This window comes from Macaca fascicularis, chromosome 4 (assembly GCF_037993035.2).
Source record: "Macaca fascicularis isolate 582-1 chromosome 4, T2T-MFA8v1.1".
In the NCBI taxonomy this organism is placed as follows: domain Eukaryota; kingdom Metazoa; phylum Chordata; class Mammalia; order Primates; family Cercopithecidae; genus Macaca; species Macaca fascicularis.
Window position 1 is genome coordinate 59,180,644 of NC_088378.1, and position 13,028 is coordinate 59,193,671.

The window sequence follows — 13,028 nt, forward strand, 5'->3', positions numbered from 1 at the left end:
AAGAAAGGGCTGGACGCGATCCCAGCACTTTGGGAGGCCGAGGTGGGCGGATCACCTGAGGTCAGGAGTTTGAGACAAGCCTGGCCAACATGGTGAAAACCTGTCTCTACTAACAATACAAAAAAAAATTAGCCAGGCGTGGTGGTGGGTTCCTGTAATCCCAGCTACTTGGGAGGCTGAGGCAGAATCGCTTGAACCCGGGAGGCGGAGGTTGCAGTGAGCCAAGATCCCGCCATTGCTCTCCAGCCTGGGGGACAAGAGCGAAATTCCAACTCAAAAAAAATAAAATAAAATAAAAGAGTAAGAAAGGATCTTCTATTGTAATCATACTCTCATTACCCTTTGATACAATTTGGAACCTGATTACAAAGTTAAAAATCCCCATCTGTATGAAGAAAAGCTTCACTGGCCGGGCGCCTTGGCTCAACACCTGTAATCCCAGCACTTTGGGAGGGAGGCGGGTGGATCACAAGGGTCAAGAGTTTGAGACCAGCCTGGCCAACATGGTGAAACCCCATATCTACTAAAAATAAAAGAAAAAAATTAGCCGGGTGTGGTGGCACACACCTGTAGCCCCAGCTACTCAGGAGGCTGAGGCAGGAGAATTACTTGTACCTGGGAGGAAAAGGTTGCAGTGAACCGAGATCACGCCACTGTACTGTACTCCAGCCTGGGCGACAGGGCAAGACTCCGTCTCAAAAAAAAAAAAAAAAAGCTTTGCTGTGAGCTTTGATATTGGAAGAAAAGTCTTGACCTGGTCACCACAAGGAATCCCTCAGGCCTGGTGGCGTCAAGCGGAGAAGGGCGCAGTCTCTTTAGGGCAGAGAATGAAGAACCTTTCTATGACAGTGGGGAAATCAGTTCACCTTTGTGTTGGTAAACAAAAGGAATGTCAGCTGTCCTTTGAGCTCGAATCATAGTGGTGTTTGCCAAAACCTACTTTTGTTTTTAGAAGATAATAGCGCATATTCCACTTGCTTCTCCACAGTGACCGAAGCTGGCTTTGGTGCTGACATCGGAATGGAGAAATTCTTCAACATCAAGTGCCGAGCTTCCGGCTTGGTGCCCAACGTGGTTGTGTTGGTGGCAACGGTGCGAGCTCTGAAGATGCATGGAGGCGGGCCAAGTGTAAGTGCCCACACCGCCTTCCTAATACCAAAGAAATTGCAATATGTTAAAACAGAATTGAGCATTTAAAAAATTCCTGCCTGTTTAATGACTATAGTTTTCTAGAGTATTTTTTTCTAAAACTTTTTTTTTCCTGTAGACCTCCTTTGTGGACATCTAAAAACTCTTTTTTTTTTTTCCAACGCCACCATAGGGCACTTTGAGTTTAGTAAGTTCGAGTAAACAGTAACACCCACAGTTCTTTCCTAAACAACATTTTGGAAAGGAGCATAATGCAACCACTTTTTAATCTTAAGCCTCACATCTGATACTCAGGCCAAGATTGTATAACCATATGGTAATGGGCGGCTAGAGGCTCTTGTCCCTGAACGAAGAACATGAGGATTAGAGTGAGTTCTTTGATGACTGAGATTTTTCATTGTTTGTACAGATAGTTTTTCGGTTCACTGATGCTGTAACTCATCAGATTTCATCTAAAACTATTTTCCTTCTCTTTCTGTTTATTATGATTTCTTCTCGTAACTGTGTTATAATACTGGATTGTTTCTAAGAGAGCTTTGCTTGGAAAACACAAATTCGATTTTAACTTCTTTAAAGGCTTTTGATATTTACCTATCCTAATATATATAGCAATTACAGACATTATAAAGGAAATATATTCCTTTCTGCAGAAAACCTGTGCGTAGATTTTGGGGGTTTGTTTTTTTGTTTGTTTGTTTGTGGTTCGTTTGTTTCATTTTTAGGAATTTCAAAGTGTAGAATAAGACATTTTATACTGATTAGTCATTTTGAAATAAAATAAAATAAAATTTCTCTGTCATTATAATATTCACATATGAGACGAACTGCCAAATCTGATTTCTTAATTGGCATACTGTACTGTGTATGTGACAGAAGTCATCTATTCAGTGATTATTACATAGTCAAAACAAGAAGCGGGTTTGCCATCATGAAACGCTATAAAGCAATTCTTTGTCCTGGGAGAAGTGGATTTATTTTTATACCATTTTACAGATAAGGAAGCTGAGGTTTGATAGGCTTAGGGAATGTGGACAATGTCAGCAGGCCAGCAGAGTGCCGAGCACTTCAGATCTAAATCTACTATGTCCACCATGCAGAGCTGGATGTTAATGAAGGGCAGAAGTGTTCTAAATCCAAATCCACTCCTAGTACCCGACACTTAAGCACTTCATTTCATTTTTGCCTAAAGCTTCATCATCATTTCTTTTTTTTTTTTTTTTGAGGCGGAGCCTCGTTCTGTCACCTAGGCTTGAGTGCAGTGGCGCGATCTCAGCTCACTGCAAGCTCCGCCTCCCAGGTTCATGCCATTCTCCTGCCTCAGCCTCTGAGTAGCTAGGACTACAGGCGCGCACCACCACGCCCGGCTAATGTTTTGCATTTTCAGTAGAGATGGGGTTTCACCGTGTTAGCCAGGATGGTCTCAATCTCCTGACCTCGTGATCCACCCGCCTCGGCCTCCCAAAGTGCTGGGATTACAGGCGTGAGCCACCGTGCCCGGCTCATCATCATTTCAAATGCAAGAATGATATAATACAGATTAAAAGTAGTAAATCATAAAGAATTCTGACTTTACTCAAAACTCCTTGTTGCTACAGTCCTTCCTGGATTTTAGACATTGAGTCTGCATAACAACTTCTGTTTCCAAAAACTACTTCTGCCCATGTAGGATGCATTTGGAATTCTCCCTCCCTGCCCTGCCACCCTGAAAATTATGGAAAGGGCTTAGAGATTGTCTGATCTCATTCAGTCTTTATAAAGAGAAAATCTCTGAGGCACAGAGAGACCCAGTGGCTTGTGTGATATCTCACATCTATTTCAGGGACTGATCAGATCTGCAGTCCGGGTCTCCCGACGCCAGTCCCATAGTTTTCCAGACTCTGGTCTCTGTGCTGTAAAAATTCTCTACATGCTTTACAATCCTATTTCATTCATCTTAACATATGTGCTCTGTTTTTCAGCGGTTGCACTTTTGTGCCACATTAATCCTTTGTGTCTCTTCCACTCCTGCTTAATGTCATGGTTCTCAGCCAGTGATCGTGGTAACAAGGAATAGGGTTAGTAGGCACAGCTATGGTTGGAGGATAAGAAAAGGCGGGAACCAGTCGGATGCGGTGGCTCACGCCTGTAGTCCCAGCACTTTGGGAGGCTGAGGCAGGTGGATCACCTGAGGAGTTCGAGACCAGTGGTGGCGGGCAGCTATCATCCCCACTACTTGGGAGGCTGAGGCGAGAGAATCGCTTGAACTCGGGAGGTGGAGGCTGCAGTGATCTCAGATCGCACCATTGCACTCCAGCCTGGGTGACAAGAGCGAAACTCTGTCTCAACAACAACAACAAACAAACAAACAAACAAACAAAAAGCAGGTGAAGCTAAGCATCCCTCTCCTGGGCTCCGGTAGTACCTTCTGCCTCATATTGTTTCATGAATGCCTTGCTCTGTGTCTCCCTATGTAATTCTCAATTCCTTGAGTTTAGGGACTGTGTCTTATTAACTGGTATGTTCCAAGTGTCTGGCATAGTCTGTATGTAGGGAGTGTTTTCAATAACGGCAAGATAAATGAACTTTCATCCTCTTAATCCTCTATTCCATAGTGCTCATCTCGGTGTCTTTCCTTCTTATTGAATAGCTCTGTATTTTCGAGCCATGATTATTCATTTCTACTTCTGTTTTCTTTTTTTCTTTTTCTTTTTTGCTACAGATACTGTGCTGGGATCGACTTCCTTTTGATCATTACACAAATAACCATGGCTGCCTCTTATGTTTATTCAGCTTGGTTTTTTTCCATAATTTGTACAGTGGAAAACCTTGTGGCCCTTGAATTTGCCCATTTTAGCCTCAGTCATTTTAAACTCACATCCTGTCCCCCAAAGTGCTCGGCCATTCCCTGTGCAATCCAACAGCTAATATTCTGCTATGCTTTGGGATCCACAGATTCTTTCACAATTCGTTCTTTAAACTAACCATTGTATGAATCAGGGTTCTTCACACATAGAATCAATAGGATGTGTGTATAGAGAGAGAAAGATATTTATTCTAAGGAATTGGGTCACATGATTACAGAAGCTGGCAAGTCCAAACCCTGCACTGTGGGCTGGCAAGCTGAAGACCCCGGAGAGCCAGGGGTGCTAGTGCGGTGTGCAGGCAGCAGTCTGCTGGCAAATTCTCCCGCACTCAGGGGAGGCCGGTCTTTCTGTTATACTCAAAAAGGCCTTTGACTGATCAGCTCAGACCAAGCCACATTATGTAGGGCAACCTGCTTACTCAAAGGCTGCTGATTTCCATGTTCATTTCATCATAGACACCATCACAGAAACACCCAAAATAATATTTGAACAAATACTGGGCACCCTCTGGCCCAGCAAAGTTGACACATAAGATTAACCACCAGGCCGGGCACAGTGGATCACACCTGTAATGCCAGTACTTTGGGAGGCCAAGGTGGGAGGACCATTTGAGCCCAAGAGTTTGAGACCAGCCTGGGGAACATAGCGAGACCTTGTCTCTACAAAATAATAAAAATTTATCTGGGTGTGGTGGTATACACCTATATTCCTAGCTACTGGGGAGGCTGAGGCAGGAGGATCACTGGAGCCCTGGAGTTTGAGACTGCAGTGAGCTGTGATCATGCACTGCCCTCCAGCCTGGACAACAGAGCTTTGTGGCAGTTACCGTAAAATGATTTCAAATGGTGATGTACTCTGTATAAATCAGGTATTAAACATATCATTAGTTTTATGTTCTAATTTGAACCAATGTTTGCGAAGTTTCATACTGTTCCATTGGCTCAAATTAGAATCATCCAGGGAGATTTTAAACGTTACGGATGCCAGGTTTCCCTCCCAGAACTTCTGCTTTCATTGGTCTGGGTGGAGCCCAGGGATCAGTGTTTTCGAAAAGCTTCCCACAAGAGTTTAGGTTCAGCCAGTGCCACCAGCTACTGTTTTAAAAGGACAAAATGTAGGGGTACCTTTCTAAAAACTGAATGTGATTGTGGTGTTCTTTCTTTCAGATCAGTTGTGTAAGCATTTTTATAGGATTATTCTTCACGTTTTCTCTCCTTATTTCAGGTAACCGCTGGTGTTCCTCTTAAGAAAGAATATACAGAGGAGGTAAGAGGAGCTGTTTAGACACTTATGTGAAGAATCTCTCAAATCCGGTGACTCGTTGGCTTTCAGTGAATGAGCCATCCTTCAGTGATCCCTTAGAAAAGTGCTGTTCTGGCTGGCGTAGCGACTCACACCTGTAATTTCAGCATTTGGGGAGGCCAAGGCGGCCAGATCACATGAGGCCAGGAGTTCAAGACCAGCCAGGCAAAACCCATGGCCAACATGGCAAAACCTCATCTCTACTAAAAATACAAAAATTAGCCGGGCATGGTAGCTCACGCCTGTAGTCCCAGCAAGAGAATTGCTTGAACCTGGGAGGCAGAGGTTGCAGTGAGCTGCGATCGCACCACTGTACTCCAGCCTGGACGACAGAGCAAGACTCTTGTCTCAAAAAAAATAAAAGAAAAGTGCTGTTCTAAGAATCCAAGAGGAAATGGGTGGGGTGAAAGGATAAAATTCATTCAATTAACTCTTAAATATCAAGAAAAGATGGATATAGGCTTTGTCTACTATTGTCTACCCCCAGGACAGCCATCAGAGCAGGAACTCAAGGTCTCCAGGTCAGAAACAAATATGAAGTTTACACTTCTGTATTCTTTTGTCATGGAAGGTCTATATACAGTTGGCTTTATGACTTACAGGAGTGGCTTACACTTTCCTGTAAATAGACTTTGATTTACTGGCAGCAGTACCTCGTAGCTCCTACAGGTGGCGCCAGGGATCTGAGCCAGGAATACCTGGATAGAGCTCCTCACCCACCTGGGGCCTTATGCCTGTCAGGCCCCAACCTGCAGAGCATGGGCACGTTGCGTAGACCCTGCAGCCTGTCCGCAGCAGTATGAGCTGCCAGGCTTCAGACCCACACATATGCCATTGGACCCAGAATCATTTTAGAAATTTTTTTGCAGACGAACCTCCTTATTCTTGCAGCCATCTTTCTTGGAGGAAAAAATGAAAAAGATGTCACAAATCCTGCCAGAGAGGTGCTGCCAGTTTAGCTTGGCAGGTTTGGTGGGAGGCAACACACAGGGGTCTGGGTTTTGCTTTTTTCTTTTTTACAGAACATCCAGCTGGTGGCAGATGGCTGCTGTAACCTCCAAAAGCAAATTCAGATCGCTCAGCTCTTTGGGGTTCCCGTTGTGGTGGCTCTGAATGTCTTCAAGTAAGTCCGGCCTCCTCCTTTAAATGTGGGCATTATCACTAGGCCACCCTGTGAACGATATTTGTGTCTTGGGGTATTTGGTCTTTCTAAAATTTTTTAGAATTTAGAATTGCTTCATCTAAAAGTATACAGAAATACCCAGTTCTTTCTGTTTGTTTATTTGGTTTGGTTTCATTTTAGCAAATGTGTTCTCACAATGTTATTAAGGAAGTGAAATTTATATATAGTGAGTTAGTATCTCCTTGGCTTTTTTTTTTTTTTTTTTTTTTTTTTTTGTAATTCTACCCAGCATTTTTGTCTGAAACAAACTGTGAGTGAGCAAAGGGATATGTTATGGAATTTTCTTGATAACGCCCTTAACAACTTGAAATATTTGAGTCACTTTGGAGAGGATTTTTTTTTCCATGCTTTCCTTTAAGTCTGATTTATTTAAACACGATGTGACCACTTTTGATGTTTAAAATGTATTCAGTGTTAGGGAGCGAAGTTCTGTATAAATGGTTAGTCTTTCTTTCAAAACATCGCTAAATGGATACAGATGCAAAACCACAAACATTTTCTTCACCAGGACCGACACCCGCGCTGAGATTGACTTGGTGTGTGAGCTTGCAAAGCGGGCTGGTGCCTTTGATGCAGTCCCCTGCTATCACTGGTCGGTTGGTGGAAAGGGGTCGGTGGACTTGGCTCGGGCTGTGAGAGAGGCTGCGAGTAAAAGAAGCCGATTCCAGTTCCTGTATGATGTTCAGGTAAGATCTAGTAAAAACAATGGCTCACATTTCTTATACCTTAGCATGGATTGTCCCATTCAGTTATCGCCACAACCCTGCAGATAAGCAAACTAAAGATAGAAGAGTGTAGGCTGGGTGCAGTGGCTCACGCCTGTAATCCCAGCACTTTGGGAGGCTAGGGCAGGCAGATCACTTGAGGTCAGGAGTGTGAGATCAGCCTGGCCAACATAGAGAAACCCCATCTCTACTAAAAATACAAAAATTAGGGGGGCATGGTGGCATACGCCTATAGTCCCAGCTACTCGGGAGGCTGAGGTAGGAGAATTGCTTGAACCCAGGAGGTGGAGGCTGCAGTGAGCCAAGATTGAGATCACACCACTGCACTCCAGCCTGGGCGACAGAGTGAGACCCTGTCTCAAACAAACAAACAAGAAGGTAGAAGAGTTTAAGCCACAAAGTCACATTTCCAAGTGCAGACCCTAGCTCCTTATCCCAAAGCCTGTGCTTTTGAAGACTCCCAAATCACAGGCCTAAGTGAAGAGGTACTTTAGTGAACAGGATTTGACAGCTGACACCTTCAGGAGTTGCACAGGAACAAGAGCAATTTCGCCAGGCTTGGGAAACCATGGGAGGTATTTTCCTTGTTCATTTCTCTTTTTTTTTTTTTTTTTTGATACAGAGTCTTACTCTGTTGCTCAGGCTGGAGTACAGTGGCGCAATCTTGGCTCACTGCAACCTCTGCCTCCCAGGTTCAAGCAATTCTCTGCCTCAACCTCCTGAGTAGCTGGGATTACAGGCACCTACCACCATGCCCAGCTAATTTTTTGTATTTTTAGTAGAGATGGGGTTTCACCATCTAGGACAGGCTGGTCTCGAACTCCTGACCTCATGGTTCACCTGCCTCGGCCTCCCAAAGTGTTGGGATTACAGTCGTGAGCCACCACACCTGGCCTCTGCTTGTTCATTCCTTTTATGGTTCTTTTCTCTTGTGGTTTTATTGAACTATAATCTAGTGTATGTATGTGTATATATACATATATATATATGTATATATATTTTTTCATTGTGGTAAAATATATATAACAAAATTTACTATCTTAGCCTTTTTTTTTTTTTTTTTTTTGGGAGATAGAACTTTGCTCTGTTGCCCAGGCTGGAATGCAGTGGCGCGATCTCGGCTCACTGCAACCACCGCCTCCCGGGTTCAAGCAATTCTCCTGCCTCAGCCTCCTGAGTAGCTGGGAATACAGGCACACGCCGCCATGCCTGGCTAATTTCTTTTTTATTTTAGTAGAGCTAGGGTTTCACCATGTTGGCCAGGCTGGTCTCGAACTCCTGAGCTCCAGCAGTCCGCCTGCCTCAGCCTCCCAGAGTGCTGGGATTACAGGCATGAGCCACCGCACCCAGCCCATCTTAACCATTTTTAAGTGCACATCAGTAGTGGTAAGTACATTCACATTGTTGTGCAGCCAGTCTCCAGAATGCTTTTCATCTTGCAAAACTGAAACTGTACCCACTGAACAACTCCCCATGCCCCTCCCCACAGCCCCTGCCAGCCACCATTCTCCTTCGTTTCTATGAATGTAACAACTCTAGGGACCTCATGTAAGTAGCATCATACTGTGGCTGGCTTATTTCACTTAGCATAATGTGCCTGCATGTTGTAGCGTGTCAGAATTTCCTTTTTTTTTTTTTTGAGATGGAGTTTCGCTTTTGTTGCCCAGGCTGGAGTGCAATGGCACCATCTCAGCTCATCGCAACCTTCTGCTCTGGGGTTCAAGCGATTCTCCTGCCTCAGCCTCCCGAGTAGTTGGGATTACAGGCATGCACCACCACGCCTGGCTAATTTTTGTATTTTTAGCAGAGACAGGGTTTCACCCTGTTGGTCAGGCTGGTCTCGAACTCCTGACCTCGTGATCCACCTGCCTCAGCCTCCCACAGTGCTGGGATTACAGGTGTGAGCCACCACTCCCGGCCAGGATTTCCTTTCTTTTTCGGGCTGAATATACTCCCATTCTTTGGATATCCCACATTTTGTTTCTTTATCCATCTGTGGATGGACACTTGCTCCCCCTCTCAGCTATTGTAAGTAATGCTGTATGGGCATGCGTGTTTATGGCATATGTACAAATATCCCTTCAATACCGTGTTTTCGATTCAATTGGAAATGTATTCCCAGAAGTGGGACTGCTGGGTCCTCCAGGATATTTTTAAGCACATGTTGATGGTTCAGTCAGACCTGAGCTTCCCAGGGCTTACTCTCCTCCTCAGATAGTCTGTCTTTGCAGCCCTCTGACATCTCCATTCTGAATTTTGTGGCTCCGGTTCTGGCTGATGGATTTGTCTTCAGGGGTAGTGCGTGATTGTGGGGCACCCAGGCTTCAAGCTGGTTGCTGCTTCTCCTGTTCTTTCATCCCTCACATATTCCATTGGTGTGTCACTCTTCTTTCCTGTTCGGTGGCATAAATCAGTAGCATAAGTTGAAGAAGAAATCAGTGAAGCAAGAGCTTAGCAGCGTTGTTGATAAGCCTGGAGTCACAGTGGTGAGAGCGTGGGGCTGATGTATCAATATTTAATATTACCCCAGCTCCTGCTTTTAAGGAGTTGTTTGTGTGCAGGTATATGGGCGCTTTGCACATGTTCACCTCTGTGGTCCTAACATCCCTCTTAGGTGAGAACTGGTGATATCTTCCCATTTTACATACAAGAAAACTAAAGCACAAAGAAACTAAGTCAACTGCTCAGTGTCCCATAGCTAGGAAGAGGAAGAGCTGGGAGAAAGAATGTCCAGATGGTTGAGGTCATCATCCTGCTCTGTTCTTCAGAGCTAAGTACTGTGCTCAAAAGTGTGTGTGTATTGGAGGTCTGGGGGGAGACATAGTTAAAGGGGACAGTGACTGAGTGACCCTCCTGAAGAGGAAGGGTGACAGTGATGGGCACAGGCATAGACTCCATGCCACACAGGGGACATCGTCACCAGCACGCAGTCAGTGTTCATGGAAGGAAGGACACAGGAAATGAATTGGAGACTAGCTCAGAAAAGGTTTTCCATTTTTATGAGGCCATTTTGTGAATGAGGAACTAGAATATTCTGGACTACATAGGTGGTAGAGATCAATTGAGAGAGAAGATTTTGGATGAGTGAAAAGAAAAATGTTCCAGTGGGAAGTTTGAGTTCTCAGACCTAGAGGCGTTCAGCGCAAAATAGATGTAGCCCTGCTGTGGGCAAGTCAGGCATTGAAGCCAACTCAGATGGCGGGTGGCCAAGGAGACCCTGGGTTCTTGTTCCTTGGTCCTGAGTAAGGCTCGCCAGGGTGCCTACAACCCTTGGCACATGCCAGGGCCTTTCTACATAAACCACTGTAGGGAGAGTCACCCCCAGATCCTGCTGTTGAGTGTGCCTCAGACCATCTTGCCATCTGATCGTGAACCACCCAACTCTACGTAGCAAAAGCAGTTATTTTCATGAATGATTTCATGAAGTGTGGCTCTTTTCAAGGAAAACAGCCCAGGTGAAAAAGAGGTCAGTAATCAGGAGAAATGCTTCTGAGTTACGCTGTCTCAGACATGCACTAACCCTAAGATGAACCCTTTTCCTTTCCACTGATATTTCAATTATTATTTTTTTTTTTCTGCATTCCCATTCTTCATGGAGATAATGCTGCTAAAATGTCAGCTCTCCTCTGAAAGGAGGAAAATGTTTAATAATAATGTGGTCTAAAGTCCTCTATTTGATAGGTGACCTCAAGGCCAGTATCCCTGCCTCCTTTGCCAACACACTTCTCGCTCTTCTTGTAACAGAAATTCGATTTGAGCTGCATAATTATTTGTTAGATAATCAGCCTCCCAGCCTACTGCAGCATGACGGTTCATGAAAAGAGCTGCTGCTGCTGCTGGCTCTCTTTGTACTGTCTGCCTGTTAGCTATGTTCCTCACACTGGCAAGATTTAGATCCTCTAAGACCATTTACGGTCTTGTCACCATGTAAAAATCTGAATTCAATGGTGCAGTCAGTAATGGAGCTCAAGCCTTCTTTCTCCCTGATTTCTTGCATTGGTTGGTGCTGGTAAAACTTTAGTAACTAAGTAATGGTTTTCTGGAAGCCCTTTCTTACCTCCCCCACAGCCCCACACCCTCACAACCAACCCTTGGGTGCTGGGCAGTGAGAAAGGTGTGGCATTGCTCTACAGGAGAAAGAAGCTGTAAGTGCTTTGCATATGGCACTCTCCCACCTTTGCTTCTCAAAGCAAACTGGGTTTGTGTGTGCCCCTTGGTGTCTCCCCAGACTTTATATCCCCAAGAATGTATTCAGTACAAGACTGATGGCATCTTGTGGGCTGTTCTTTCTCCACCCCAGTCGTGTGGAAGGAAAACACCGGAGATGATTTAGGGTAATGGAAAATAGTGCTAGAGTCCAGGGCATGACTGCATTTGAGTGTGAAGTAGAAATTGTCTCAGAACCCCACTAGAGTGGTTCCGCTGGAGAGAGTGGGACACCTGGCTCTCAGAGGCGCTGTGCAGCCAGACAGCAGCGTGCTGGACTTCCTGATGGCGAGCTTACAGGTAAAGGGAGAAACAGGCTGCACTTCTGACTTGGAAGTCTCTGCTGAACTTTTTAGAAAACTGACTTCAGCAGCAACTGCCGTCTAGAGAACAATTTGGCATCTCTTTTTGCCAGAGTAACTTCTCACTCAAGAGTAGGCAACTTTTAATTATGGTACCGGGTGGAGGCAGCAATGAATAATTTAGAATAAAGATTGAAAAATATGGAATGAGGTGTAGTAGACTAATTGCTCAGAAGAAGTTTTATTGTGTGAAAATGAATGTGTTTAAACTTGAATTACAGTGGCTCATTTCCTCTCGACCCTTGAGGGTGATTGCAATCCCTTTTAAGAACTGTTAAAAGTCCACCTCAAAATCATCTTCTCTTTGAATTTTCCTCTTCTAATGTGACTTTTGACAATTATATCTTTATCGTTCACTAATAGAATATCTCCATGTCTGCAGGGACGCAGGGAAATATGATGACTGAAAGAAACACTAATCTACATGCGCACTTTATTAGCTAAGAAATCCCTCCTCCTGGCTCAAGCCTGTAATCCCAGCACTTTGGGAGGCCGAGACGGGTGGATCACGAGGTCAGGAGATCGAGACCATCCTGGCTAACACGGTGAAACCCCGTCTCTACTAAAAAAAATACAAAAACTAGCCGGGCGAGGTGGCGGGCGCCTGTAGTCCCAGCTACTCGGGAGGCTGAGGCAGGAGAATGGCGTAAACCCGGGAGGCGGAGCTTGCAGTGAGCTGAGATCCAGCCACTGCACTCCAGCCTGGGCGACAGAACGAGACTCCGTCTCAAAAAAAAAAAAAAAAAAGAAATCCCTCTTCCATACATTCTTCCAGGCTTGCCTCTGCACATTCCATCTGCTGTGTGGGCTCAACTCTGCATTATAGATGGGAAGGTGATGGACTTGTCCATAAGAAATGGATACTTGATAGGAGAAGGAACATATTACATAGAGCTAACAGGCTAAAGCTTTGGGATCATGTAAATTCAGTTTAAACCTTGAGGAGGCCTCCTACTATGGACGCATTTTGGGGAAACTGACTAATCTCTCCAGCCTCAGCATCCTCATTTGTACAATGGTGTCTGACAGTGACACCAACTTCACCAAGTTGCTGTGAGACCCAAATGAAATGCCCCAGAGTAGAATGCTGGAACATAGAAAGCAGGCAATGAAGGCTGGGTGGGTGGATCACCTGAGGCCAGGAGTTCAAGACCAGCCCGGGAAACATGGTGAAACCCCATCTCTACTAAAAATATAAAAACTAGACAGGTGTGGTATTACGTGCCTGTAGTCCCAGCTACTCGGGAGGCTGAGGCAG

The 13,028-nt window shown here is 44.9% G+C and overlaps 1 protein-coding gene across 19 annotated transcripts in view; it reads left to right on the forward strand.

The window, feature by feature from the left end:
* MTHFD1L (methylenetetrahydrofolate dehydrogenase (NADP+ dependent) 1 like) overlaps window positions 1-13,028 on the forward strand; it is a 232,212-nt gene that overhangs the window by 141,336 nt on the left and 77,848 nt on the right. For all 19 annotated transcript variants that reach the window (XR_012433541.1, XM_005552135.5, XM_005552137.5 and 16 more), the window contains 4 exons: window positions 989-1,128; window positions 5,217-5,258; window positions 6,317-6,417; window positions 6,986-7,163. Coding sequence is in view for 18 of the 19 variants with exons in the window: in XM_005552135.5 (XP_005552192.3) it covers window positions 989-1,128; window positions 5,217-5,258; window positions 6,317-6,417; window positions 6,986-7,163 (461 nt within the window). In the remaining variant the exon portion in view is untranslated. The remainder of the gene's footprint in view (window positions 1-988; window positions 1,129-5,216; window positions 5,259-6,316; window positions 6,418-6,985; window positions 7,164-13,028) is intronic.